The sequence below is a fragment of the Podarcis filfolensis genome, assembly GCF_964270895.1.
Source record: "Podarcis filfolensis genome assembly, chromosome: 1".
Classification (NCBI taxonomy): Eukaryota; Metazoa; Chordata; class Lepidosauria; order Squamata; family Lacertidae; genus Podarcis; species Podarcis filfolensis.
This window is the reverse complement of record NC_139604.1, coordinates 33,841,082-33,869,032: the sequence shown is the minus strand read 5'-3', so window position 1 is coordinate 33,869,032 and position 27,951 is coordinate 33,841,082. Positions and strand designations below refer to the sequence as shown.

Sequence of the window (27,951 nt, the reverse complement as noted above, 5' to 3'; positions counted from 1 at the left end):
TTTGTTAAACAAGTTTTATTTGCCCAAGTCAGCCCAAACATGTTGTAGACAAGAATCTGGATGGATATTTAATATGATCAGATCTCCAATTGTTAATACTGACGGTTGCTTGAACATAGTATCGTGTAAAAACACCCAGAAACTATTTTGTGGTATGGGGAGAAAACATAAGTCTGAACATGGACAAGCAACCACAACAGGGAACTTCTTGAACAGTACATATTTGGAAGGCATTCCACCAATTCCAGTGCTCCATTTCATCCCTTTTTCTTTCACCAGTTAGCTCAAGAGCAAAATAATTTAATCTACTGCTATGGAAGGATTAAGGTTATTCCAAGGGAAAGACAGTCAAGCCTTGTACAAACTAAGTTTATAGCAAAGAAAACTTGGTTATGCTTAACATTGTGAAACACTGCAAAACACTTGAGAAATGATGCATAGATAATAAGGGAAAGGTCTTCAGTTATAGCATGACATAGCCATCCCTTAACTGGCAATCTTTCAGCAGGTTATGCTAGATGTTTGCAGGGCATGGAAAGGGTACAAATGAAAACCAAATAAGCACATAAAGAGCAAAAGATTTAGAAGATTAGCCATTTAAATATTTATTGGGGTGGGGGAGAAACACTGGAATGCATATAGATGCCAAGGTCTTGGGGAACTTATTGTTAATTTTATGTGTTAACCTTTTTAAAAAAAGAGGAAGAGGAAGAGGAAGAGGAAGAGGAAGAGGAAGAGGAAGAGGAAGAAGAAGAAGCTTGAGTCAGGTGGCAATATGGATTGGACAAATGCCCTTGGGCAACATTCAGATAGGGAAAAACATTTGTATACAATTTAAGGTAACAAAATGACCAAGAAGAAACTGTACCTTATTTTAACACCCATGAAACAAACCACAATACCACCCTTATTACAAACTGTCAGAATTTCTACTTAAATAGTTAACATGTGAAAAGCAAAGGATTTGCTTTTAATATAAAAATAGGTGTAATGCCTGCAGTACATTCTGAAGTCCATTCAAATCAATAGCTAAGCACTCATTGATGTCAATGGAGTCTGGGCCCTATGGAAATCTGTAGTCAGTTCCTTTGGCAGCATAATTATGATCACACCTCAGCAATAAATAATGTTTTAGTCTAGAAAAGAGAAGAGGGAAAGATGATCCCATTGTCACCAGTACACTAAATACACAATTTCAACATCAGAATTTATACATATATACAACCTGCATAAATGTATTGTAAGATTACAGCAACTAGCAATAATGCAAAATGCAGCTATGTATAAAATTTCACTGATTTTTTTTTAGAGAATGAGTATATATAATGTTGTGTATAAAATATCAGACAAGTGGATATATATATACACACACATACTATTTATATATTATATATAAAGAACAAAATACCATGAAAAATGTTGCTTCAGCTTAACATCACAGTCAAAATTTGGGCACCACTTAATGTAGTATCAAAGATTGTGAATCAATAAAAACTGATTATGTAATTTATTAATATGAAGGAGTTACATACTCATCAAAAAGTCTTCATTTCCTTTATCAAATGTTTGGGCTGAGAGAGGTGGCGGTGGGGAAACTGGGCCGGCTCTTAATAAGGATTCTAAAAGAACACCTTTTGAAACTAATTCAGTTTTGAAAACAGAAAAGGCTAATTTGAGCCCCATTTCCCATTCTATACAGAAAGGAAACCACCATGGCTAGATGATCAACTAAGCAAGTGTTCCAGAAGAAAGAAAAACACACACACACACACACACACACACACAAATATTGGTCCAAAATGGAACTGCAGCTGATCACTAACATGCTTCTGAACAGCCTATTTAGCACCAGTATAGGAAGTGAAAGGGCCACTTGACAACAGGCAGGTTTGAGTTAGACAAACACAGACCTCACTACGAAATAACAGGTATTTGTACAACAGACGGTGCATATTTGAGAAGGGCTCTGAAACCAAAGTATAAATGCCTTTCGATTTTCATGTTCCATCATTACCTTTTGCTCAGGCTAAATCATTAGTTCATTTCACTACCCACCCTGCTTGCAGAGTACGGTTCATCCATATGTAACCTATAAACAATATATTAAAGATGATTATGTTAAACAGTTGGATAAGTAAATGGTCAACAAGGAAGTAATGAACCTACAGAAAACACAGAATCTTTCCTTTCATTTTCTGTCAGGGCAGGAGTCTTTCTGATCCCTGAACACTGCAATTATAGTTTTGCATGATATTTATTTTAGATGCTTAACTCTTAAAAATGTGTATTTGCTAGTTGAGGCCAAGAAGATGACATCTGCTCCTAGATCGCTGCTGTGAATAAATTGTGGCATAAATGTTGCCTTCCCAATATGAAAGATTTCTCTTTCATGCAAATAAGTATTCAGCAAAACCACTGAATGAAAGCAGAGAGAGAAGACAGAGCAAAAGGTCTAGTTCCATCAGAGTAACTTGTGCTTGGAAATTAATTTACATACTAAAAATGCAATCTTGAGACTCTTCTCTTCTTAGACAGGGAATAAGAACTACTCCTCAGCAATAAGTAGCACTAGTTTTCTGAGAAATGCAAATAAGAAATCCAATCTGGCAGAAACCATAAAAGTCCATTAACTGCTGTCATTCAAAATTTTCTTCTCCCAAATTTACAACTGCTTTATTGTACAATCATAAAATGCAATCTGTTAAGATGTTCTAGCAGGGGTGCAAACTGAAAAGCAAATTAGCTAAACTAATTGGGTTTCAAGATACCACTTCAGACTTAAAGGTTCCATAAAAACAATGTCATTAATAAACTCTGGAAAGAATGAACAGGAAGAGATGCACATATAAACTTGCTTTCAAGCTTTTTCTTATGAAACGTAGCACAAGGAAAAGTTACTCTAGAGAGGCTTCATTATAAATAGGGAGTAGAGCTGATAGACCACTATGCAAGGCAGGGCGCTGAAGGCCTTTTAACACATTAGCAGCTCCCCTTATTTAAGCAGCTTTGCAAGAAGAAAAAAAGAGTTTTAAACTTGAATTAACTTTTTTAACTTTGAAATTGCTTGGCTGTCTTTTCCCTTGAGCAGAAGCATCCTTTTAAATCAATGGAGGGACAATTTAAATGACAAGGGTCAGCAACATCCAAAACTGTTTTCAGGAACAGACTGCATTTTCACAGGAGAGGCTGTTGATGGTAATTTGTTCGCTGCTGTGTAAGGGAATGAGCTGGAACTGCTGGATAGCATGTTCCTTGAGGCAAACTGGAGGCATTGTTCTGGTATGTGAACATATCCATAGGCATACCCATTTGTTGGGCATAAGGGACTGTATTAGGAGGCGGAAGGCAAGAATTCTGGTTCATGTAAGCAGCAGTAGATTCTAGACCGGTGCTGAAATACAAAAAGAAAAGGAAAAAAGACATTTTGTCAACATGCAAAACAAATGGCAACCCTAGAAAGATTACGCCATTTGCAAGACATCTTCAATACAGCTTTGTTGATAGAATACCTTAAATAAGCTGCCTGACCAGGTTGAGAAGTTACTGAAGAATTTATAGTTGGTGGCAAGGACCTCAGTGGACCAATCTGATCACTTCCTGGATTGTAGCCTTGAGGAACACCATGAACCACATAGTTCCTACTGTGAGGGTGCATGGGATAGGACTGCAATGGAAAGAGAACAACATTACGAGTCTGAAATTGCACAGGTAAAAAACCAAGAGGGGGTAGCACACACACAAAAGCTATGGCCAGTTTTGTATGTGGCAAAAGCACTGCACTAAAGCTGTGGTTTTTAAAACTCGCAGGAATTGTTCCTTGAGGGAATAAAAAGAAAGAAAGAGCAGGTATTTTATAGCATAGCATCAAGGTCATTATTGCACCATCATGGTTCAAGCAGCTTCCTCTAAGCTTCTATCACAATGTGGTGGTTATACACAGGCTTAAATCCTCACTCGGTCACAAAATTTGCCAGGTAACGGCAAAGTCCGGCCCTCCAGATGTTTGGGACTACAATTCCCATCATCCCTAGATAACAAGATCAGTGATCAGGAATGATGGGAATTGTAGTCCCAAACATCTGGAGGGTCGGAGTTTGCCTATGCCTGCCTTAGGCAATCATTTCCCCCAAATTAATCTGCCTCACAAGGTTACTCTGAGGATAGAGCAGGTGGGAAGAAAACCATGGTTGCTGTTCCAAGCTCCTTGGAAGAAGAGTAGGAAAAAAAGTCTAACGAATAAAATATTCAGGTCTTGTTCCAACAAAAGCCATATTCTACTAGGACCTTAAGGTGATAACCATCTAAACCATACTCAGATTGAACCCACTGAAATAAATTGACTTATCCAATGATTTCAGTGGGGCTGCTCTTAGTATGACTGTTGGCCCCTTAACTATAGCTATCACTGGTTTTTAATCCTCATCAGGAAGCAGCATTATTTTCAAATGACAGGAATATTAGAATTTAAGATGTCTAATACTCATAATTTCCTTTACACCCCCCAATATAATCAATCTTCTATTATTTTTAAGAGTTCACTGCAATACATAATAGCTAAATGCATCATCTTTGATGTGGCAGTTACCATAGTAACTATTCTTTCCACACTGATTATGTAAAATCCACCTAATATATGCAGCCACTCCCCCCCTTTTTTGCACTTAATTATTGCCTGCACATTTTCCTCTCCCCACTCCCTTAAGTTTATTAAAGCAAACATGAGTGTTTGGAGTGAATTTTCAAGTTATTTAATTCAGCACACAGAGAACTTGTAGCCCAAAGGAACAAGCAAGAGAAATCAATACTTTACTGGACAACACTGCTTTTGTCCTTCCAAGATACACTTCACTGTCAAAAATCTCAACACTACAACTCAAAACATGTGCACCAACAGATCTCTTTTATTTTACTTATTATTTGGTGTCAACATAAAAACATTGCAATGCTGGTGTATCACCCAAAATTTTGTACTGCAGTGTGTCTAATTCCTAAGTCCCACTATCAGCTAGCCCACAAGCCTTTTAACTAGACTGCTCATCAATGTAAAGCTTGAACAAGTAAATCTATCCACCTGATTTGCAAAGCCACAATGAAAACACTGTTTAACTTGGAAAACTTACTGGCTTGGATCTTATTTTGCAACACCCCCACCCACCCAACTGTAGCTCCCCCAGGAAGGAGGTGGTGTAAAAACAATTATTTTGCAAATACGGTCATACAACACAATCTTAACCATGCCTACTCAGAAATAAGTCTAACTGAATTCAATGGAGCTTATTCTCAGGAAAGCGGAGTTAGGATTCAGGGGGAGAAACACAGAACCTGCTCCCCTCTTTGGATCCAAGCCTACAAGAAATTTACAATTAAAGCAGTCTCTGAAATCTGTTAACTATGTGGTATGGGTTAAAAAAAGAAAGAAATAGCTGTGGGAGAAATAAATAGTAGTTATCAATGCTGTTTCGCTTGCGTGTATGTTGACATGTAATGCAGCAGGATTCAGAAACCTTAAAATCTTAAGTTGTTAATGGAGCTTGCATTGCAGCAACTGTTCTCAAAAGAATCCTTGCTAGACAGGGACACTGACCTGCACTGGAACACCAGCGGACGTGGGTGGATAGGGTGCAGATGAATGCATCTTTGAGTATGAGGAATACATAGGCGCTTCATTCATCAGTTTGTTGTAGAGCTCCAAAGCTTCCAAGGCTTTAACATTTAGTTCAGACAATTCCGAGTGCTTCCTAGTTCAAAAAGAGTGTTAAGTCAAGTGTTTGCAGTTATGCACTTGTCCGTGTGCTAGACATTAATGTGCAGCCTGTGAGGTTAAGAAGTGACTTGGAAAGAAGGTGTTTGCTTCTCAATACCAAGTCTGAGGAGGAGTCTCTACATCATGTTTCCCTGCAACACACCCAACCCTTTGCTCAGTTCCCATAGTTATCATGCAGTCTTCTTCAACCGAGCGCCTTCAGATGTTGTAGACCACAACTCATACCATTGCCAACCACTGCCCATGATGGATTGAGGATGGTAGGACCTTTAGTCCAAAGTATTGAGAGGTTCCCATGTTGGCAAAGGCTGCTCTACAGGATACATGAGCTTCCTAAAGTTACCTAGCAGTTTTACACAAGCAATTCCCGGAACCGTTTAAGAAAGAACTTAGCTATACACCCCCACGATACTTCTCCATCAAGAGGGGACAAACAATACAGTTGAAGGCTATGACAGGAGACATGACTGTTAAATCTGCAGGATTTCTAAAATTCAACAGCTAAGTTTATAAGCTATCCAAACAACGTTAGGGGGTGAGGGGTGGGAGAGAGAAGATGAAAATAATTGGGATTTATATCTGTTTCCAAAAGACCAAAATCCACTTGGTTTGTTCTACTGATAGCGCTACCCCCATAGTTAATATCCCTCCCCCATTATGCCTTCATTCAACACTCAACCAAATTGCAGGAAGTGGTCATCTGCTGGGAACGCAGAAACAAATTAAGATGGCTAGACCTACACCATCTTACAGGTGGGTTCTAGTAAACCCACAAAGAGTCCCACATTCCAAACCTATTTGCAGCCTGAATTGTCCTCTTCTTTGCTTGTGCATGTAAGTACAACAAAGCTAATGTCTTGTTTCAAGCTGCTAAACAAGCCTTGATAAGTTGAAAGAGGTCTATAGAGAAAACATGGCAGTCTTAAGTCTTCTATGTGCTGCTTAAGAATACATTCCCATTTTACTCACACATACTGCTCGACTGTCTTACCTATCAATTTCTTCTAGTTTTTCATCTATCATGGGACCCATCTGTTGGCAGATATCTGAGAATATACAAATATTGATATTTGTTCAGTTAAATGTTCATAGCTGAGGAGACTGCAAGCGATATAAATGGGGCTGGTATGCATAGTGATAGGGGAGTCTCACCTCCCACCTTTCTCCCAGACTGCCACTTAGCTTATTGAACAAAGGACAATGGATTCTGGAATAGGACTGCTAGCACATTTATTGGCAATCAAAAATACCTTCTAAATCCAGGAGATCAGGAGAATCAGGTTTAGGGTCCGATGGATCTATGCTCTGGAGTAACTGTAATGCCTTATCCATCTTACTCTGAAAGACAAAAAAAAATCACTAGAAAGGCATGCAGAACTCTTAGCACTGCAAGTTCCCAAACTCAGTCAAAATTCAATAGCTTCTTCAAGGAAGTAGTATCTAATGAGACTTTGTACTAGTTGAAAGCAACCACACACCTCATCTATGTAAACGGGCTCCGGCTCAGCTTTTGTAACTTCCTCTGTTGTGTCTTCAGCAGAAGAACTTTTCTCCACAGTTGCAGCTAAGAGAACATGATAGCATGAGTTTCTCAATCTAAAATGTTTTCCAAGCAGTTTGTTTGTTTGTGTTTCTGAATCACTTCCCAATAAAACAGCCTGAAGCAAATTAAAACCAAAAACACCCAACAATAAAAATGCCTATAAAAACAAATTCAAGTTCAATACAGCTACAGGCTGGGACAGAAATCTCTGCTTAAATTTTCCTACATGCAGCAACTCTTCACACACGGAAAAATAAGTTTTAAATTCTGCTCTTGTGGTGTACGACACTTATTTTAAAACACAAATGCACTGAGCTCAAAACCCAGATGGCAAATTAAAAGCCATTTCATATCATGACTTTTAGCAGTTTGACTTGTGATAGTTCAATGTTTTCGTTTGGCAACACCAAACTTTTTGATTAGGTTGCAACCGAGCGTTGAGAACTATCTATTCTCACATTTTCATCCCGCCTCCATCTGTGGCTTCACAGCAAGTGAAATAGTCTTGTCTTGAAATAATAATGCCACTGACAAGACATATGGGAAGTTACTGCTCATAAAAATGCAAGATCTTCTGTCATATTGCATAGGGTAAAAACGATTTAGCAATCAGAGCACAATTAGGCATTGTGAGTCAAGAGGATTAGAGCCAATTCCCAGGGTACTTAGTGACTTTGGACAAGTCATTAAATTTCATGGTACGTTCCTACATCAAACTGGGATAATACTTTATGTGTGACTTTTAAAGTGCTTTCAATACCAGCTTTTTTTATTCTGCTTACCTGACTCAGGCTCATCGTTTAAGTTAGAGGTCACAAAATTAGATGGAAACAATCCTATTCCTCTGTGATTTTCTCCTTTCCACCAATTGGCATCACTGAGCAATAAAGATTTACATTTTATTACACAAAACAGTCAACTGCAATATACTGTCCCTCACCTGTTTCCCTACAAATCCCTAGGATAGGCTCTTAATTTACAAGTGAATACTTTCTATAACTTGCCTTCTGCCATTCATAGCTCCATTAAAGATAAGCCACAGAAACAAACCACAACCGCTTGCTCTGCAAGACAAGCAAAGCACTGTAGGGACAGATCTGCAAAATGCCCAGCATCTGCTACAAGGTACCAAACTGACACAAGAAAACACTTGGAAAAAACCCTCCTAAAAAATCCGTAGAAGCAAAAGCCTAAATATTTGTTCTCTGTGTGTATTTGACACCGTCTTTCTATTTTCTCTAATGTTTAAATCTCATAAGTGTTCTCCAAAACCTCAGAGGTTGAAACAAATGAAACAATGAATGAATGAAACAAATTCAGTTAAGTCATTTAATATACAATCCTTACTATGCATTCAGGTTTATGAATTAGCATGTAACTATAGCTGTTTTACATGTGTTACAGAGCCTAGGGCTTGCCGATCAGAAGGTCGGCTGTTCGAATCCCCGCGACGGGGTGAGCTCCCATTGCTCGGTCCCAGCTCCTGCCAACCTAGCAGTTCAAAAGCACGTCAAGTGCAAGTAGAAAAATAGGAACTGCTCCACTGGGAAGGTAAATGCCGTTTCCGTGCACTGCTCTGGTTCGCCAGAAGCGGCTTAGTCATGCTGGCCACATGATCCGGAAGCTGTCTGCGGACAAACACTGTTTGCCTCTGTATTTTTGTTGGAAGCTGCCCAGAGCAGCTGGGGCAACCCAGTCAGATGGGCAGGGCATAATAAATAACAACAACAACAACAACAACAATTACATTATTAATATTTAAAAGTCCCTAAGAATACTGGAGCATGTTGCCCAACAAACCATCTTCTGCTCCTCTGCCCAATTAAGGGCATTAGGATTAGGGCATTAAGAACAGCAAATTGAACCCAGCCAATTTTGCCAGTACTGGCATTGCACCAGGTCTTGAAGACACATCTCATTAGACAAGCATTCCTCTGAACTTGAACTTCCTGATCTAATTGCTTTAATTGTACTTTTAAACTGCTTATTTTGATGTATGTTTTAAATGCTTTGAAGGAATTGTTTCATTGTGTGTTTTAATTATGCATGGGCATTTCATAATTGATTTTATAGCTGTAAACCGCTCAAAAGCCATTGAGGCATGTAAGCAGGACACAAATAAATAAATAATCCACCATAAAGATTAACCGCAATCTGAGGTTCCGACACAACTATAAACCAGTTAGTTGAAAATGGCAGGTGAAAACGCTTTCTCGCAGCCACACAGAAAGAAAGGGGAGGGGACATCACACAAGTCTAAGGCTCATGAAAGTCGCCATGCTTTCCTCCGCAAGACTTGAGTGAAGCGCTTTTAAATCAGTAAACCTCTGGAAGCACCTCACTTTTTAAAAAAAACAACAACAACACAGTTGCTAAAGAACACTTCTGGTGGTGGCAATAAAGAAATGGCTCCATGATTCAAAAGCTGGGACAGCTACAGTATCAGTCCATATCACAATCCAGAACATTTCTATTTCAAAGTTGTATTAATTTCAACAGAACTTCTATCCAAACCAATACTGCAGCCTGGCGCTTTGGTTTGGCTTCAGAGTGTCTTCCTGCAATTGAAGAACAATCCTACGGATGAAATTCATTTGGGCAAATTTCCTCTCTTACAACAGGACCTGCCCCTCTTCTCCCCCTACCTGCGCTCCCCCCACATCTGGGCCAGATGATTGGGGCTCTCCAGAACACAGATGCCAGTGGATGACACCCTTTGCCTGGGAAGCAGGGCAAAGTAGAGTTGTAGAGTTTAGAGATGAAAAGATGAATGTAAGCTAATCTTGCCTCAAAGGGTTCCTTGTGGCTTACACACACATGAAGATTCTGATCAAGCACAGAACCCCCTTGTATTTTGAGAAGAAACCCATCACAAAGATTTAAGAATTTATCTAAATGCTTTTTGGGTGTCCAAGGAAGTTTTACAATGATCACAGGGGTTCAAAGCATAATGAGCATGCAGTAATATGGCATACACGGTGGTATCCAATGTTAAGTCATATTCAGAGTAGATCCAGTGAAATGAATGGGCATGACAAATTTAGGTTCATTGATGTCAATGGATCTACTCTTAGTAGAACTTTGTCGGCTACAACCCGTACAGAGTAGTAGTAGTAGTAGTAATAATAATAAATGATGATGATGATGATGATGATGATAATAATAATAATATATTATATTACTTATACCCCACCCAGCTGGCTAGGTCTCCCCAGCCATTCTCGGCGGCTTCCAACAGGAGATTAAAAACACATTGAAACACCAGTCATTAAAAAACTTCCCTAAACAGTAAATAAGTTTAGTTCAGCAGCCCTCTCTACAGATAGAGGTCTCAAAGTATAACATACCTGTCGTCCAAAACAACAATTATATCTCCACTCTTAAAGGTGAGTTCATTGTCCTCGACAGCTTCAAAGTCATATAAGGCGCGCACCTTTCTTGAAATTTTCTGATTGCTTGAGTGAACTTCTACAGGTGGGTATAAAGGTTTTGTTTCTGTTTGTTGTTTTTGCTCTTGCAAAGATAATTCAATAGCTATGGTTTGGAAAACAAAGAAATGCCTTTTATAATGTTCCAAATAATGATGAAATGTGTTAACAGCAGTTTTATTTTCTACCATAAAGTAGTTATTTATTTATTGTTAGGGATATTAATAAAGCGCTATACACTGCAGTGATACCATAGTGGTATCCAAAAAAAAAGGGGGGGGGAGAGAAGAGTAATAAAGGTAAAACCCAGATAAAACAGTTTTCATAAAAACCTCAAACATTTCAACCTTAATAAACTTGAGATCCCTTCCCAACATCTAGCTCCTAGGGTCCAAGGAGTGCAGAGATCCTAGCTCACAACAGCGTTGCATGGAGCTTAATTTTGAATACAAGGCTCTCTGAACTGGGTACTAATCCCAGCACTGGGTTAAAAGATGATGTGTCAGAACCCCACTTAAACCATGCTCAAGAAAACTTAGTTAAAAACAAGGCAGCAGCTTATTCCGAACTCCTCACATCACACAGGGATGATAAGGCATTCAAACTGTAATCTCTATCCCATCCAATGTGGATCAATGAGGGTTCTCTGGCGGACGGGGGGGCATTCTAGATGGTGGAGATAGCACTATCTAAAGCATCCTATTCTTTTTGTACCTGTGGAAAGCCATGGGGGGTGTTACTGGGTTGTTTTTGTTTTGCTTATGTATTTTGTGGTTTTATATTCTGATTTTATCCTGTGAACCACCCTGAGACCTGTGGGTGTAGGGCGGTATATAAATTTAATAAATAATAATAACAACCAATGCTATAAAGGTTGTTGATGCATACTGTGATTTTTAAAATTAATAATAGCATAGCTAGGAATAGTTGGTCTAAACCGGTTTCAGTTTATCATACAAATACTTATAATTATTACACAATCTTAAGTATTACTCAGATAAAAAATCGAATTGCAAATACATTACTGATTAACCAAGTATTAGTCAAATGTCTGGTAAGCAAAATGATTGTTGGAAAACTTGACTGACTGAGCCCGCTATTTACAATGATCTTAAAGAAGCAACAGGAAATAATCTGCATGCAGGTTCTTCAACAGGGCCCATAATAATATACAGTAAGGACTAAAAGCCTACAGTTTGCAAGTCACTTTAAATTGATACACCCAAAAAACAGTGCATACAAATTGAAGTTCCAGAGCTTCTAGCTACAAACTGATAAGTTGATGGAAAAATATTAAAGTATTCAAAACAAAAAGGCAAAAAGATGTTCATTAAACTTGAGTCATAACCCAGTATTTCTCAAGAAGGCTACTCTGGCGAGAACAAAATGCAAGTGGGGTTAAACGTACACTATATAATTTTGTGTAAATTAGCTGAATTACTCCAGCTCACAAAGAGCTTCTTAAGTCATTCACCACTGCTATGAGCGTGAAAGGTCTCAGACCTCAAGCTGCTTACAAGCTTTAGAAACTAATTCTTAGTTCTTGACAACTAGCAAAACAGAATGACAGCACTAACAGAAAATTGTTAGAAGAGACAAGCATCCCAAGAGCTCAATTGAAGGGAAGAATAGCTCCAAAAGAATATGCCTTTTCTGAGGTACAAAACTTGAATTTTCCCTACTCCCCCCCCCTAAGAAAATAACTGCTCACTTTTCTCTTTGTCTTCCATTTCCTAACCCGTTTCCACCTCATTGTTCAGTCTTCTTTAAATGGAACATGTTGTGCATTTTAGGCATCAAAACACATCTCCAAGCATAAGCTTAGAAACACTTTAAATGTTATACTGCTCAAGATACATGGTGACTAATACTTTACCTTTAGCTATATCTTCATCCTCTTTGTTTTTGCTTGATGATGCACCATTCTTGGCAACAGCTGAGGGACTCTGTAAATGTACTGGCAATATTAATATACCACACCAAGTGGAAAAAAGTTCTATATTTGCTTGTACTTTAAAAACAGCAGTGATACTGATGTAGCTGCCTTGTGGTAAGCATTTTTAAAACTTGTTTAAAACAAGAAAGGACAGGAATCTCAAGAGGTGCTAGGAACACAGATTTTGGATAGGAACTCTTCAGTGTCATCTCAACTTCCAGCATTTCCGTCACAAGGTAATGGTATATACTGCCTCTAGACAAAATGCCAACTCAAGCCTCAAGAGAATTACACCTAAGGCTAAGTATTATGTGAATGAGTTTGGACTCATGTGCTCGCTCGTACCTGAAGGAGCATCTCCACCCCCATCGTTCTGCCCGGACACTGAGGTCCAACGCCGAGGGCCTTCTGGCGGTTCCCTCACTGTGAGAAGTAAGGTTACAGGGAACCAGGCAGAGGGCCTTCTTGGTAGTGGCGCCTGCCCTGTGGAATGTCCTCCTGTCAGATATCAAGGCAACAAGCAACTATCTTAACTTTTAAAAGACATCTGAAGGCAGCCCTGTTTAGGGATGTTTTCAATGTTTAAGGCTGTACTGTGTTTTTAATATTTGGTTGGGAGCCGCCCAGAGCGGGTGGGGAAACCCAGCCAGATGGGCGGGGGTATGTATGTATAAATAAATTTATTTATTTATTGCACACATCAATTTGGTCCTTGGCTCTCTATTTTGAGGCAAACCACAGTTTGTCCAGGATAGAAACAACTGAAACCTATGATTTGCTAAGAAAGAGATGAATTTATTTGATCCTATCTATCTACCTCAGGCTATGCTCTAACTTTGTCACCAAACTCTGAGTATAAATTGCACACTGTATTAATTGATATTGTTTTTAACATTAGTGACCATGTGATGATTTTAGCTTATGAATTTTATTGTTTAATGTTTTTATTTGTACACTGGGGTACTTTTATAGCTCTGTTTAGAGTACGTAATGTTTTAATAATATAAATGTTTTAAGTCTTTTTTATCAATTCAGTATATTTTCTTTTAATTGTTAAATAATTCTATGTATATTGCGGCAGCCTTTGGCTATGTGCAATAAAACTGACTGAGACTGAGACTGGGCTAAGAAAGAGGGAATGTGTGGGAGCAGAAGCAGTGATAAGAGAGGGTAGCAACGCATAGCATTTCTATAACGTACTTCACGAGTTCATAGCGCTTCATCTACATTATCTCAGTAATTCTTACAAAAACCTTGTAAGGTAGAGTCAGTATTTGGTACTAGCATCACAATACATGCAGGTTAGCCCTGTCACAAGTAATACTGATAAACGATTCCCCCCACTCCAAGCACCTTTGCTCGCTGCCTCCAGAGTGACCCAAGTCGGTAACAGAGTAAGCAGAGCAGACCTTGAAAAGTTTCCCTCCAAAAAATGCATTAGACCAGAGTATTTCTTCAAAATACATTGCTTTCTAGCACCTGCTGGTGTCCTCCTCCTGTTTCTTTTGCCCTGTATGGCAAATAGTTTGTCACACATACTGATTTTTCATAGCGCTACCACAACCCACTCACCCCTTCTTTTTGTTGAGGTTTGGAATTCATTAGCAGATCGATAAGGCTATATACAATAAACAGCAGTCGGTGGGGCTTGGTTTTAAAGTTCCCACTTTACGCACCTGCATTCATCAGGGTCATGAGTTTAGCTATGCTACAGTTCTTCATCTTGGCCATAAGAATCATAGTATAAAATTATGTTGCTTTAATAGCATTTCTTAAATAACGGAGTATATTTAGATATTTGTAAACTAGCCAGGAAATACAAATCTTTTTAAAAGGATGAAATATACATTTGATAATTGTTTATTCAGATGCAGGGTAAAATTCTGTCTCGCTATGAAAACCAGGCATTTACTGAAAATCAAGCATGTCAAAATATTCTGTGTTTTACTTAAAATGTCCTCATGTATCTGCAAAATTGTAAACATGCCGAAAAAGTTATAACTCTAGCCTCTTACCTGTGATGCAGAGGTAGGAAATGTAACCCCTTCTTCCTTAAGAGATTTAATAGTTGCTGATATTAGACTAAACTGTGGGTCTTTCTGAAATTCTTCTGACCATTCAACCATTAAAGCTTTTAACTTTTCACATACTTTAGGATGACCCTAAAAAGACACAAACAAGCCCGGTTTTACAGCACAATCTACAAGGCCAATTTTGATTTTTAAAGTGTTGTGGCTAGGATCCGAAGAACCACCCAAATTAGCTCTGAAGGCCTGGGGGGATTTGGGGCTTGCGCCACACCTCTTCTGAAACTGAAGGGAGTTTCAAAAAAAAAGAAATTGTGAAATGGTGTAAGGGTCTGCTGTTTAAGGTGGGGAAAGGCCCCCTGAAGGAAATAAATGCCATTAGGCTAAACTAGCTCTTTGGATCATGGCCTATGTTTAAATTGCCTCGTACTAAAATCTAGAGGTCAATGCAGCACTGATAATATGTCCACAACATGTTCACATACGCAATAGCAGAATGTAGAACTGGGGTGTGTGTGTGTGATCTGTTGCTCCCCATCTTCCAAACGGGGCATGTTGCTGCTGCTTTCTGAGAGGGAATGGGAAATGGCAGTGGTAGGGTGGCTCAGATGCCACAGCAGAGCCAGTCCAACAGGCCCAACACAGTATTCACACTGGGCCTGCACTGTGTTGAACTCCCTGCTGCAGCAAGCAACACACTGTATTCAGAAGACGGGTGAGCAACACGCCCCCGCTGGCTCCTACTGGTTATAAATACCATTATTCGGGTTTATTATGTGCTTACGTGCAAATATTTTGCTCTTCCGGCTCTACTACTGTGCAGGGTTAAGATCTACCTGATTTCTCACGGTCTGTCATTCCTGCATGACAGTTGCCAATTCAGATACTGCATGTTATGTTTTCTTCATTGCAGTCCATAATGGAATACTGCTGTGGAAAATCATTTCATGGTTTAGTCTCTTCCACTCATCTCTCTGCCCTATCAGTTCTGTTCAATTTGTCCCTTTCTGCAACCTAAGTTAAATATCAGCAGTCTATTGGACAGATGTATAGACACCATAACAATGAATTTCTACCCATTGGCTTTTATTAAATATGGAGCATATTAGAACCTTACCTTGTTTATAATAACTCGTACTTCACTGGCAAAGTCGCGAGAGCAAATTTCTAAGTGAAAAATCTTTCCACAGTTTGAAACACAGGCTCCCAATAGCTAACAAGTGAAATTGAAGGCAAAAATTAGTAGATGAAAATAACCACATAAAATAACAAGATGTAAGCAGTGACGAAGGTATTGGCCATAACAAAGATTTACTACATCATCTACAGATATTAAATAGAATTCAAAAGCGATCATCTAGTGGCTCCCTCCCCACTCTCATAGAGCCTTATTATTAAAAAGAACTGTTTTAACCTTTTTCATAAAATAAGTATGTATTATACTTACAGTTAGTGCCTGCAGAGCAACATGGGGTACCTTGTGATTTACTCTCTTCAAAATGGCTTTGAGGCAATCTTTTGCTCTAGATAAAACAATATCATTTTTCAGACTCTTATTTCAATCACTTAATTCGCATGATGGCAACCTGCATGCCTATTCCCCTCCCTCCCCCAATCTTCCTGTCACTGCCACCTATTCCCCTCATCTTCCCCAATCTTCCTGTCACTGCCACCCAAAGTTGGGCACCTCCCCTGACCATCCCCTTCTTCTGACACCTGGAGTGACTTTTGGTTGCTCTGGGCAATGGGAAAGACATCCCATTACTTTGTGGACTCCAGGGTTTTCTCTCTTGGTTGTATTCAAAACACGAAGAGCTGACGGGATGAGGGTTGCCAGCCTTAAAAAGAGCAGAGTTGAAGGCAGAAGAGCCAGCATCTTCCCACTCCCTTCACTCAACTCTGTTCTCCTCAAGACCGGTGGCTCCCTCCCCACTCTCACAGAGCAGACCATGGAGTGGAGGAAGAGAAGGGCCATCAGGCAGGCTCTGCTTGCCTGCTCAAACCTCTTTCTCTATCACTGACGGGGTGAGCCTGCGACATGAAATATGTGGGAAACAGTGGCACACATCTCTCCAGGTAGTGTGTATGTGAGAGAGAAGGGGGAGAGGACAGAGGGTGTGTTTGTGTGAATGGATGGTGATGGTGGGTGTACGCTCTGGTTTGAGAAAGGGGTGCACTCTGATCACACACACACACCCGACTACCTTCTCCAAAGGAATATCAACAAGATTGCCCACACTTGACTTAACTGAAAAGGAGACAGGAAATATTGGAAGGAAAAAGACACTGAAAACCAAAGTTTTGGGACACAATCCTACCATTCATGTTGCAAAGGGAAGCTCCAACAGCCTTTTTTTCAGACCTTCAAATTCTGCAAAGAGTCAATGTGTGAATGGGAAGCTGGATCACACCTATTAATTACCCCCTTCTTCCACACATTGATAGGATCTGTGTTCAGACAGCCTACACACTAAAGGTTTTCTCCGCAAGACTGGGAACCCTGAAAAGGCAGGGTTATAAACTGCACACATACTGTCAATCATGAGATGTATCTCTGCTCCCCTTTCACATGCTGATCCAATACAGAATTTGAAGGTCTGAAAAGGCCTCACCTCTCTTCTGTCTTTTGGCTGCTTTTTAGCACTTGCAAAATTGTAGTTTTAAGTTAGGCAGTGCTATTTGCCACCAGAAGGTGGACTGCTAAAAAAAAAAAGCAATATCATTAAACACAATTTGGTATACATTTTTAGTTGCTCAAACAAAATAGGTACCAAATGCTTTCGAAGCTTGAATAAAGCACAGTCACATCCAAGCACACATTTTACTTCTTCTTACAATTTAGTCTGAAAGCAAGCAAATATATCTTGCATGCATTTTTGGTAAAAAAAATAAAAATAAAAGCTGCCAAAAAGAATGAGAACCAAGAGTCCAAGAGTTCTGGAAGACAATTACAAGGAAAAAAAGTTCATCTAAACAACACTGGCATTTACTGGAAACTCTAGGTTAAAAAAATTCTGCTACTTCACAACAGAAAGAGAATTTGCTTAACAACCTGGACAGTTTCTCAAGTGACCTAGTTACATTTTCTCTTTGCATCTTAAATGGATCTGATTTTTTGTACAAGATGAGTTTTAACATAAGCACATTACTGTGTATACCAGCCTGAATGGACTGGAATGAATAGAGCTACCTATCAGATCTGGGCACAGGAAACACAGATTACTCAGCAGAAACATAAAATGACATTCAGCGAGAGCCGGCAGACAGGACGAAGCGTCTTACCCATTAGGAGTGCTTCCAACTTTGTCACATATATCCATAATAACTCCCCAGTCTTCAGCTGTGTTGTACTCATTTGTGGCTTTTTCTATAAAGAAAAATAGTGCTTTGAGAATCAACACCTTTTCAAACACATATACTCTCTGTTAGAACTGCCACTAGCAAAACAACTGCTTTTTATTCTGTATATGCTCCCAAAGCTATAAACTTCAGAAGCAGTTTTTTCGTTCCCACCATAAGGAGACACACATTTCTCAGTGCAATGGAAAAAAACCTCCCCACAGAACTGCAGTTACAAGGTCATCATTTTCTGTGATCTGTTTAGTCTGAAAAGGCATCTCTTTCATACCTGCTTTACCCAAGTGTAAACATATGAAATTTTGTACATTAACTCTTTAGAGGTGGGTACAAATCTAATGTATCTGTTATTCATATTTTTTAAACCAAACTGTAGGATGGGTATGTCCAAAAAGTAGTTTGCAGCACAAGTATTTAGTTTTTAAAATTCTCAGTTCTTTCATAATATAATGGAGAAGAGATTACAGCAGGATTGGCTTACAGCAAGTAATGTTGCTGCCTTTAAGGCAACAACTTAAAACTTCTTAAACGTATTTACAAATCAAATAACTACTTTGCATCTTAGGGAAGCGCTGGAGTTAATTCTCTGCTTTGTGGAGACGGAGTAGAAGCTGGAAGATGACCTGACCCACCTCCTGCAGTTCTCAACTTCCCTGAGAATCTGTTCTGGAGGGTTCAGGACTACAGGAGGATGGGGGAAATTGGCAAAGATCACTCCCTTCCCTTTAATGGACACCTCCTGCTGGCTCCAAAGCACTTGCACAACAGCATGAACGGGATTCCACCCATTTATTGGGCAAGAAGTAGGGACAAAACAAAGCTTGAACAAGCACCAGCACTGGATCACAGAACTTTGTTTAGAGCTCAGAAATCATAGGCAAATAAATGAGGCATTTCCCTTGTGAAAACTGTAAATTCTCTTGAAATTGCTGTCTGTCCAAGCGATGTATGAGAGACTCTCAAGATCTGATCTGTGTGTTTGTTAACAGACTCCTCCTTTAGAGCAACTTCAAAGCATAGCACTGCCAACCAATGCCAACAGCATCAATGGTGCCCTCCCAACTCCGCTGCACTGCAACTTCCATAACTCCTTATAACTGGGAGTTGGAATCCAACAACATCCAGAAAGCCAGATCTTCCTTATCCCTAGTCAACAGCTGTGAAATGATATAGAATGATCAATTCCATAATTTTGCACTGCCCCCTGCTATCAAAAGAAGGGCTAGCTAACTATTAAATCAAAGGGTTATGGCTCAGTTGTAGAGCATCTGCACTGCATGCAAAAGATCCTGGGTTGGATTAATTCCCAGCATCTCCAAGTAGGGATAGACATAAACCTCAGCAGAGACTCTGGAGACCTGATGCCAGTCATGCTGAGATAGACGGACCAATGGTTTAACTCCATCATAAAGTAGCTTCCTCTGTTGTTCCTCTGTTAAAAGAACATCAGAAGCTGGTTTGAAAATGAGTTTACTTCTCTTTGGTTATTTTTCTTTACTTTGGTGTCCTCTGCTGTTATTGGGGTCTAAGGATTTCACATGCACAAAAGACCCTGAATTGGTGGAAGGACCCTGAGTGAGAGGCAGGGAAGGGAAGACCTCCCAGGATGAGAGAGTGGGAGAAGAAAAAATTCCCAGGTGAGAGTTGGGAGGCTCCACCACTTTCTGAGGGTGACACGGGTTAAGAGCTACCTTTGAGAGAGGACTCTTATGTTTTCTTTTCTCTTTCTCTGTTTTTGTATTTATTTCTATTAGTTTTTTTTTAGCTTATTGTATTATGAAAAAGCTTTAATAAAATATTACACAAACACACACACATATATACATACTAAGTTTCAGAAATAAGTGTATTAATGTTTTGCCTTGATTTTTATCCACCAATTTTCAAATTCCACGCTAAGGCAGTTAAGTTCCAAGCTGTATGGCACAGGAAATCAAAGGCTCCTGTGTGCCTGAAATATCCACCCACAAAAGTAGGTTGACTGTTTTATTTTGGAATGTTTAACCCTCTGGTCTTGTCTCTTCCTGATACAGTTCCTGCTGCCCTACTTCTGCATCCAAGTCATCCCCAATTAAGAAATGTAACACAGGAAATGCCAACTGCTTTGCTGCCTCAACCATTGCTCCAATCAGGAGGCGCATGAAGAACAGTTAATTCAAGCAGAAATATTAGGGGTGGTACTCCTAGGAGAATAAAGAATTCTTATCCATTCTACAAGTACTGTAAATCTTTTAGGATGGAGGAGTAAACCATACCCCCTATTTATGCATTCAGAAAAAAGTGAACAGTGCCATAACTACCAGAAGCTCAGATAACAGTGAGACCTCATGGGTAGCTGTGTTGGGGAAGGCCCATACATTGTAAAATCAAACAATTAGTACTTCCATTAACTTCAACATACCCAATTAAGATATATAATCACAGAAATATCAACTTTTCAGTAAAAAAAAAGGGGGACTCACTGAAAGCTAACAAAATTATCTTGTACTAGGAACTATCACACTTTAAATAAATGTATGACTGAGAAAGGTTCTACCATATTTTTCACTCTATAAGGCGCACCAGACCACAAGACGCACCTAGTTTTTGGAGGAGGAAAACAAGAAAAAAAATATTCTGAATCTCAGAAGCCAGAACAGCAAGAGGGATCGCTGTGCAGTGAAAGCAGCAATCCCTCTTACTGTTCTGGCTTCTGGGATAGCTGCGCAGCCTGCATTTGCTCCATAAGATGCACACACATTTCCCCTTACTTTTTAGGAGGGAAAAAGTGAGTCTTATAGAGCAAAAAATACGATAATTTGAGTAAAATGCTACATGCACATTTGTTCCCATTTCCAATGCTTCCATGTTTGTGCTTGTCTCTAGCAGAAATTGTGGGAAGTACTGTACACGGTTCCTTCCCCTGACTCAGCTGTTAAGACTGTGCTCATAAAGCCATATTTGCAATGATCAACTATTCAGTGGGTAAAGGAGAGAGAAAAGGAGATCAACTATCAATGCAGCATCCCTTTCTGTGTGTGGTACCTCACTAAGCTAGGGCTATGCACACGGACACCTGTTTCTTTGCACTAACTGAAGTTGTAACTGCCTTTTTTAACAACAACATGCCTGCCAGATGGAGAACCACGTTAAACTTGTGCAGTTTAACAAGATACTATGCAAATTAGCATGACAATGCATATTTATAGGGATCTACTTGGTTTGGAGAAAGAACAGAGGGCGATAGTGACTTAATCATCTTATATTTTCTTGGATCCAAATACTAAATAAAGACAGCCGCCAACACATAAAAGGTGTCTTATTGTATGACAAAACAAAAAATAATTGTGAACCAATTACTAAAGCATACACTCCTGACTAGTTTGCAACAAGTTATAAAAAAAAAAGACTGCAGGTTTCAACAAAACACATCCAGATGATCAGCATATTTAAAGCATTCACTTTTATACTAAGTGTTCTAGCAAATTTGCTAGTTTCTGGTAATTAATTCAATTAAATATTCTAGTCTCCAATAATAGAAATGCCAATTCATTCTCCACTTAATTCAGATATTCTATATTATCAACTCAGTATGTATGCAATCAGCCAGTGCCAGTGTGGTGTAGTGGTTAAGAGCGGTAGTCCTGTAATCTGGGGAACTGGGGTCGTGTCTCCGCTCCTCCACATGCAGCTGCTGGGTGTCCTTGGGCCAGTCACACTTCTTTGAAGTCTCTCAGCCCCACTCACCTCACAGAGTGTTTGTTGTGGGGGAGGAAGGGAAAGGAGAATATTAGCCGCTTTGAGACTCCTTAAATGGAGTGAAAGGCGGGATATCAAATCCAAACCCCTCTTCTCTTCTTCTTCATGAAAAAGAGCTGCTTAGCCTAAAGCAAAGGTTGTTGAACCATGTATATTTTTCTGTAAGGACATAGGAACCAACAGGGTCCTATCATCTGACATGAAAGGTTGGCAGGTTTCCAGATTGCTCTATTATATGCATATAAAGCAATCTACGTATAACAGAAAAGGAATGGATCATAAGAGAATGCTTTCGCCCAACTACAGTACATTACTATCTTTTCCACTATCATGGTGTTTTATGAAGAGCGAGCAAATCACTTAACTTTTTTGTTTGATGTAACTGGTGTATGCTTTTAATAATGTTGACTGAAGAAGAGCTTGTGCCAGAAATCAAAGTCCATCTGCGTTCAACTCCCTACATATTAGCCTTATCCTAGGAAGCTCAACAGCTGAACCTCTAGCAGAAGAGAGTGCTGTCATCCATGTATTTTGGCTTCCCACATTTTCTAAGAGTATCTGAATTACCATCTGCAATAGACTATTAAGATATCCAATTCCTCTGTGATTTTTAAAGAACCCCTTAGATCTAAAAAAACAATTGTCAAAAACAATAAACTTCAGTACAGTGCAAGCATACGTGTGCAGAGAAGCTACAGAAAGGATTCAAGATTATTTTCCTGCCTTATACATTTTTGTTGAAATAGTGGTTTTAGAAACACATAATTTAAAATCCCATTGCAGATGCTACTAGAGAATGTGGGAAGCAATGCTTTTTTCCCCTTTAGGCCTAAGTTTGAAAGACACACAGAGGTTAATGCCACTAATTTCACAACTTTTACAGCACAAGACAGCTTGTAAAAAAGGTGCCTGTTCTCAGGTTTCAAAATATCCACCAACCAGGAATGACAAAAGCAAGCAGCTGACCACAGTTGATGTCACTGTAAATGAGGAGAAAAGTGTCCTGTCATGTCTGTTGATATATGGTCTGTTGACTAATAAACTCCAGGTGTAGTGTTCCTTCCAGATATGTTGAGCTTTTAATCATGGCATCCAAATTATTACCAAGACCACTAACAATATTTATTTAAGATCCAAAACACATTTATTTGACAGCGTGAGAGACAGTACAGTGAAAGTACAGGAAGGCACAAGGTTAAGATTAAATCTCTAGAAGTCTGTTTTTGAATAATTTAACTGTACCCTCGCACAGAAGGCAAATGAGTGCAAGAAGCCTGGCCTCGATACTTCCAGAAGTCTTGGTACAAGCATATCTGTTCTTGCAATGTCTAGGTTGTCAAACCAAGGTCAGCCATGCAAGACTCCCTGCCTATTTCCCCAGTCCCCTACTCCCAGTTATCTGAATAGTTATGTCAATATGATATATTGGGAGAAGGAACTGCATGAGAAACTGCCGCATATCTCTGTCTCCAGCACCATTATGGCCTGAATGCTTATGAACGAAGCGATCCAGTAGTTTAACTGCTGGAACTACCCGCCAGGTTAAAACCCTTGTTCGTCTTAGAATTTCAGCAAGCTATTAGTTCTCAGTTCCAGTCTTGCACCACGGTGGTGGCGATGGACAGTGTTAGAAACGGAGATATGAAAGCTAGGAGCTAAACGGCACCTTAAACCTGGGTTATGGGCGCAACAACATAACGTCTAGGCATGATTTTTTGCAACAAGACTACAAAGCTGGAAATGAATGAACTGCAGCTAAAATATTACGGTTATTTTTAGGTCTTCCCCTGCCTATCTCACCAATATTCTTAACAGGGTCTCTTCTTCAGTTTTCGGAGAGTTGCTGGAAGTGGGGAGGCAGAAAAGGGTCCTCCTTTCCTTCCACTCTACAGTTTTAATCTGAAATCTTAGGTGCAAAGCTCAGAAACTGCTGGCGCTCATGAAATTCCCAGTCCCAAAAACGCGCCTGGAACAATGGGTGATTGGGGGGGGGGCTTTTACCCTTACAGTGGTACCTCAGGTTAAGGACTTAATTTGTTCCGGAAGTCCGTACTTAACCTGAAACTGTTCTCAACCTGAAGCACCACTTTAGCTAACAGGGCCTCCTGCTGCTGCCACATCGCTGGACCACGATTTCTGTTCTCATCCTGAAGCAAAGTTCTTAACCTGAAGCACTATTTCTGGGTTAGCGGAGTCTGTAACCTGAAGCGTATGTAATCTGAAGTGTATGTAACCTGAGGTACCACTGTATTCCTCTAGGTAGCTCACAGCCAACGAGGTATTTAATAGAAGGAGCACCAGCTCTGGGGAATAAACGAACGCGATTCCTCTATGTATCTAAGAAACGGGCCAAACAACTCTCTAACGCAGGGAAGAGGAATAACTTCACCGCAGCTTTGAGCGCCTGCGGACATCCTCAACCCCCACCAACCCCTCTTATACTTAAGAGGTGCCCGCTTCCACTCCGGCATCGATCCCCAACACTAGACGCCCCTCTTATTCGCCTGCCCAAGGTTGCAACCTCAACGCAGCAAAAAGTCCCCGAAAGGTCTTTAGCGGCTTCCTTTAGTGTTTGTAACCCAAAACAATTGGGGAGGGTGGAGAGGAAAGGAACGAGGGAGCCCAGGGTCGCGCCCCTCGGCCTTGGTCCACGCGGGGACCCCCCACCCCGGGGACACCCCCACCCCCCCTCCCAGGAAGCGTTGCTGCAACGTCGTCCCCAGGGGCCAACAGGAACTGCCGGTTGTGTCACCGGGCCTCTTGCCCAAGAGAGCCTCCCGGGAAACAGGGATCGCCGGGTTCATTCCTCCCTTCTCCCTCCCGGCCCCGCCCCGGGGTCAGCTGCCTCGGCGCGGCGCCCCGGAGCCCCGGCCCCTCTTTCCCGTGGGCACTTGGGCTGCCTGCTGAAGCCCAGCGACCCCTCGCGACCCTGTTTTCCCAGGCGGAGGGGGGTGGGCTGCAGATCCCACCCGCCGGGACTCACCCACATCCTGCTCGAAGGGGTTGGAGGCGAAGAGAGGCATGGTGGCTATTATAATAATGGCGGCGAACGGCGAACCCTCCGGGGCGCTCGGGCCCGGCTGCTGCCCCCAGGTAAGGAAGCGACTCGGTGCGCAGCTACCCCCGTCTCAGCACAGCTCCGCCCCGCCCTCGGCTCCCTTTCCGCTCTACTTCCTCTTCCGCCCGCTCCGTAAGGACCCCACCTCGCCTCCGTCCCCGCCCCCTCAGTTTGCGTTACGTCTACACAGTCGCCTGAGTTATCCTGGCGCGGGAAGGAAGGCGAGAGGGCCAGTCCATAAGGGCTGAGAAAGGGAATTTAGCCATGGTCTCTTTTTAATGCCGCAGGTTTATCCCGGCGTCGCCGTTTCCGAAGGGAGTAGACGAAGAGGGGAAGGAATAGTCAGGCGGTTCGTTGGGCACCCTGCATCGGTTGGTCCTTGAACAGAAGACCCATCACGCAGAGGTAGGGCGTGTGTGTGGGGGGGGGGGAATGGAAGAGTCGCGCGCACCTGGCAATTCCAATGCAAAATGTAGAGGGGGCTTCAACCATAGAGGTGAGAAGTGGCAGAGCGACTTCTAGGGGAAGAGGGCAGGAGGGAGAAGCTTGGCAGAGAAAGCAATGGCGCTCTCGGGAATTGTGGCGCCAGCCCTGCGCTGCACGTTTGCTTGGCATCAAGGCTGCTGTTTTACTTGACTTCGCAGCAGGTGCGGTTGGAATCTGTGGCATCTGCTTCCGTGTGAACGTGGCACATTTCGCAGAGTTCTGACGGACATCAGTGGGTCCAGTGCAGACTGCAGACCCTCCAAGTGTCTCTATTTTCCAGGGACGGTCCCAAATTTACAGCAGCCGTCCCGGTTTCTGATTTGATCCGTATTTTCATTGGAGAAAGGTTGGAGGGTATTGCGTTATGCGGAACCCGAACAAAGGAAATAAGTAACTATATAACTTTTAAGAAGACATCTGAAGGCAGCCTTGTATAAGGAATTTTTTAAGTGTTTCATGTTTTATTATGTTTTTACATATGTTGGTAGCCACCCAGAGGGGCTGGGGCTACCCAGTCAGATGGGCAGAGTGTAAAAAGTAAAATTTTTATTATTACTATGGAATAGGACATCCCTATTTTGATCAAGAGAAAGTTCATAGTTCATATGTTCTGCTTCAAACTTTTTTGTTCCGTCTTTAAAAAGTCTGCTTTTTAAATTTATATTCTTATTTATTATCCTTTATTTATGCTAGTATTTATAGCCCACCCGTCGCATAAAATATTGGTAGGGTGTACAACAAAATTTACAAGCACAATAAAAACAATACAGAATGATCATAAAAATGACTGGCTTATCTTTAAAAAGTGTAAACAACTGAATAGGACTGTTGACATAAGGAGCAGTCTTCAAAGAGGTACCTGTAAGTTGTCAGTGAGGATACCAGCTGAATCTAGAAGCTGAATCTTAGCTAGAAAAGTCTTTGACAGCATGGGACCGATGACACTAAATGTCCAACCTCAGGTTGAAACTAGTTGTGCTTCTGAAACACAAGGGGCAACTAATGACACTCCTCTAGATGATCTCAGAGATAATTCTGATAATTTTATTATGCCTACTCTTTTAAAGTCTATTTTTATTTGCCCCCCACTCCAGCCTCACTGATCGGTTTGATAGAACCTCCAAAACTGCACAAAGGAAGGAAAGGAGAGACTGTTCCATCTGGCAACCCCAAATATTTCCCATGGCGGATTGATTGCCTTAGCACAATGTTGAATTCCACCCACTGCTATTTTTAATGAATGCTTTATACCATTTCATGTAAACTGTTTAGAGTGTATGCATTTATAGTAGTGTATAAATCCTGCTAAACTTTATATAGTTTCATTTCACAGATCCAAGAACATGCATTCATATCCATGCATCCATTTCTGGAGAGGGCTTGGCTATGAGCTTAAATGTAATACCTGTGAGAACATGATACCTAACCGTATGGGAAAGCGGTTGGGCATGTCTAAGAATCCCAATGACTTTCTGAATGATCTGGAGGACTTTGATCCAAACCCAAACATATTTAATGTTACAGCTTTCAGCTTAAGCCCTGCTGTGAATGTTTGACAGAGCTACAGGATTTGCAGTAGTATTACCGGAGTCTATGTCAACAAAAGTTTGGTTACTTGTCTCTAACTAGCAGGCTTATTCACTCAACAGCCAGTTACAGAGCTAGTTGTCCTGCATCTTGTTACATGCACTTAACATGTGGTAAATAAGCAACACAAATAATGAATCTGCTTGGGCATGGAATCAGCTATGGCAAAGGAGAAGAAAACTGTTCAAGGAAAGAAAACATTGGCTACACAGGGCACTTTTTCTGCCCAAGAGTCGCTGATGAAAATGACAACTGTACCAGCAAGGGCAGCAGTATTCACTTCCACATTAGTGAATTCCTGGGCTTTAGATCCAGTAATGGTATTTTTAAAATTATATTATGCCCTCTAACTTTAATAAATAGTGCTGTTGGCGTCCAGTTTATTAAAAACATCCATCCTTATTTCTTTGACTTGTTAGTCTCTCTGCACAAAAACGTGTTCATTGTCATTTCTGTATTTCAGATTCCAATAAAATTACATTTGTTTGAGTGACATCTCTTATGTTTGTTTGTATTCCTCATAGGACTTGCTCAGCAAATTTTGTGGTGGTTTTAATTATCAAACCTCTCCTTTCTGGCAAGAAAATCCCTGTTTGGCTGTCCTTGGCAGGATATTTTTCCCTGAAGGAGAAATGGTCCTTCAGGACCTGGGGAATGGTTGTACAGTGGTACCTCGGGTTAAGTACTTAATTCATTCCGGAGGTCCGTTCTTAACCTGAAATTGTCCATAACCTGAAGCACCACTTTAGCTAATGGGGCCTCCTGCTGCCGCCGTGCTGCCGGAGCCCGATTTCTGTTCTCATCCTGAAGCAAAGTTCTTAACCTGAAGCACGATTTCTGGGTTAGCGGAGTCTGTAACCTGAAGCGTATGTAACCTGAAGCGTATGTAACCTGAGGTACCACTGTATTGGCAGCCATCTTGAATTCTGTTCAGATCCCCATTGTTCATTGCTTGGGTGTAGGAAAAAATCAAATTCAGCATGTCACAATAAAATTTCATCCTCAAAACATTCTACTCGAACGGTCT

At 40.7% G+C, this 27,951-nt stretch overlaps 1 protein-coding gene and 1 long non-coding RNA gene across 3 annotated transcripts; one reads left to right on the top strand and one right to left on the bottom strand.

The window, feature by feature from the left end:
- STAM2 (signal transducing adaptor molecule 2) lies at positions 1-25,300 on the bottom strand. Of its 2 annotated transcripts, none has more exons than XM_083579213.1 (14): positions 24,777-25,300; positions 17,981-18,065; positions 16,146-16,221; positions 15,816-15,911; positions 14,687-14,833; positions 12,612-12,681; positions 10,655-10,841; positions 8,090-8,184; positions 7,243-7,328; positions 7,015-7,102; positions 6,756-6,810; positions 5,585-5,738; positions 3,510-3,664; positions 1-3,391 (listed from the first exon to the last, which is right to left on the bottom strand). In XM_083579213.1, the coding sequence occupies exons 1-14, from the start codon at positions 24,814-24,816 to the stop codon at positions 3,175-3,177; spliced, it is 1,551 nt and encodes a 516-aa protein (XP_083435339.1). In that variant the 5' UTR covers positions 24,817-25,300; the 3' UTR covers positions 1-3,174. The 2 variants fall into 2 exon arrangements, with proteins under 2 accessions (XP_083435339.1, XP_083435340.1); XM_083579214.1 differs by having other exon boundaries at positions 10,655-10,775; positions 24,777-25,010.
- On the top strand, positions 24,764-27,413 carry LOC310746163. Its single transcript, XR_014540499.1, has 4 exons — positions 24,764-24,886; positions 25,139-25,256; positions 25,496-25,683; positions 26,432-27,413. It is a non-coding gene; the product is annotated as an uncharacterized lncRNA (long non-coding RNA).
- Positions 27,414-27,951: the final 538 nt, after the last annotated feature.

Bases quoted from the DNA above. Each gene is read 5' to 3' on its own strand.
- STAM2 (XM_083579213.1), bottom strand. From the start codon at position 24,816: ATGCCTCTCTTCGCCTCCAACCCCTTCGAGCAGGATGTGG. The intron at 15,912-16,145 runs GTAAGTATAATA...TTCACTTGTTAG, and splicing joins TTGCTCTGCAGGCACTAACT to CTATTGGGAGCCTGTGTTTC. The intron at 5,739-6,755 runs GTAAGACAGTCG...TTTTTGAACTAG, and splicing joins AAACTAGAAGAAATTGATAG to GAAGCACTCGGAATTGTCTG.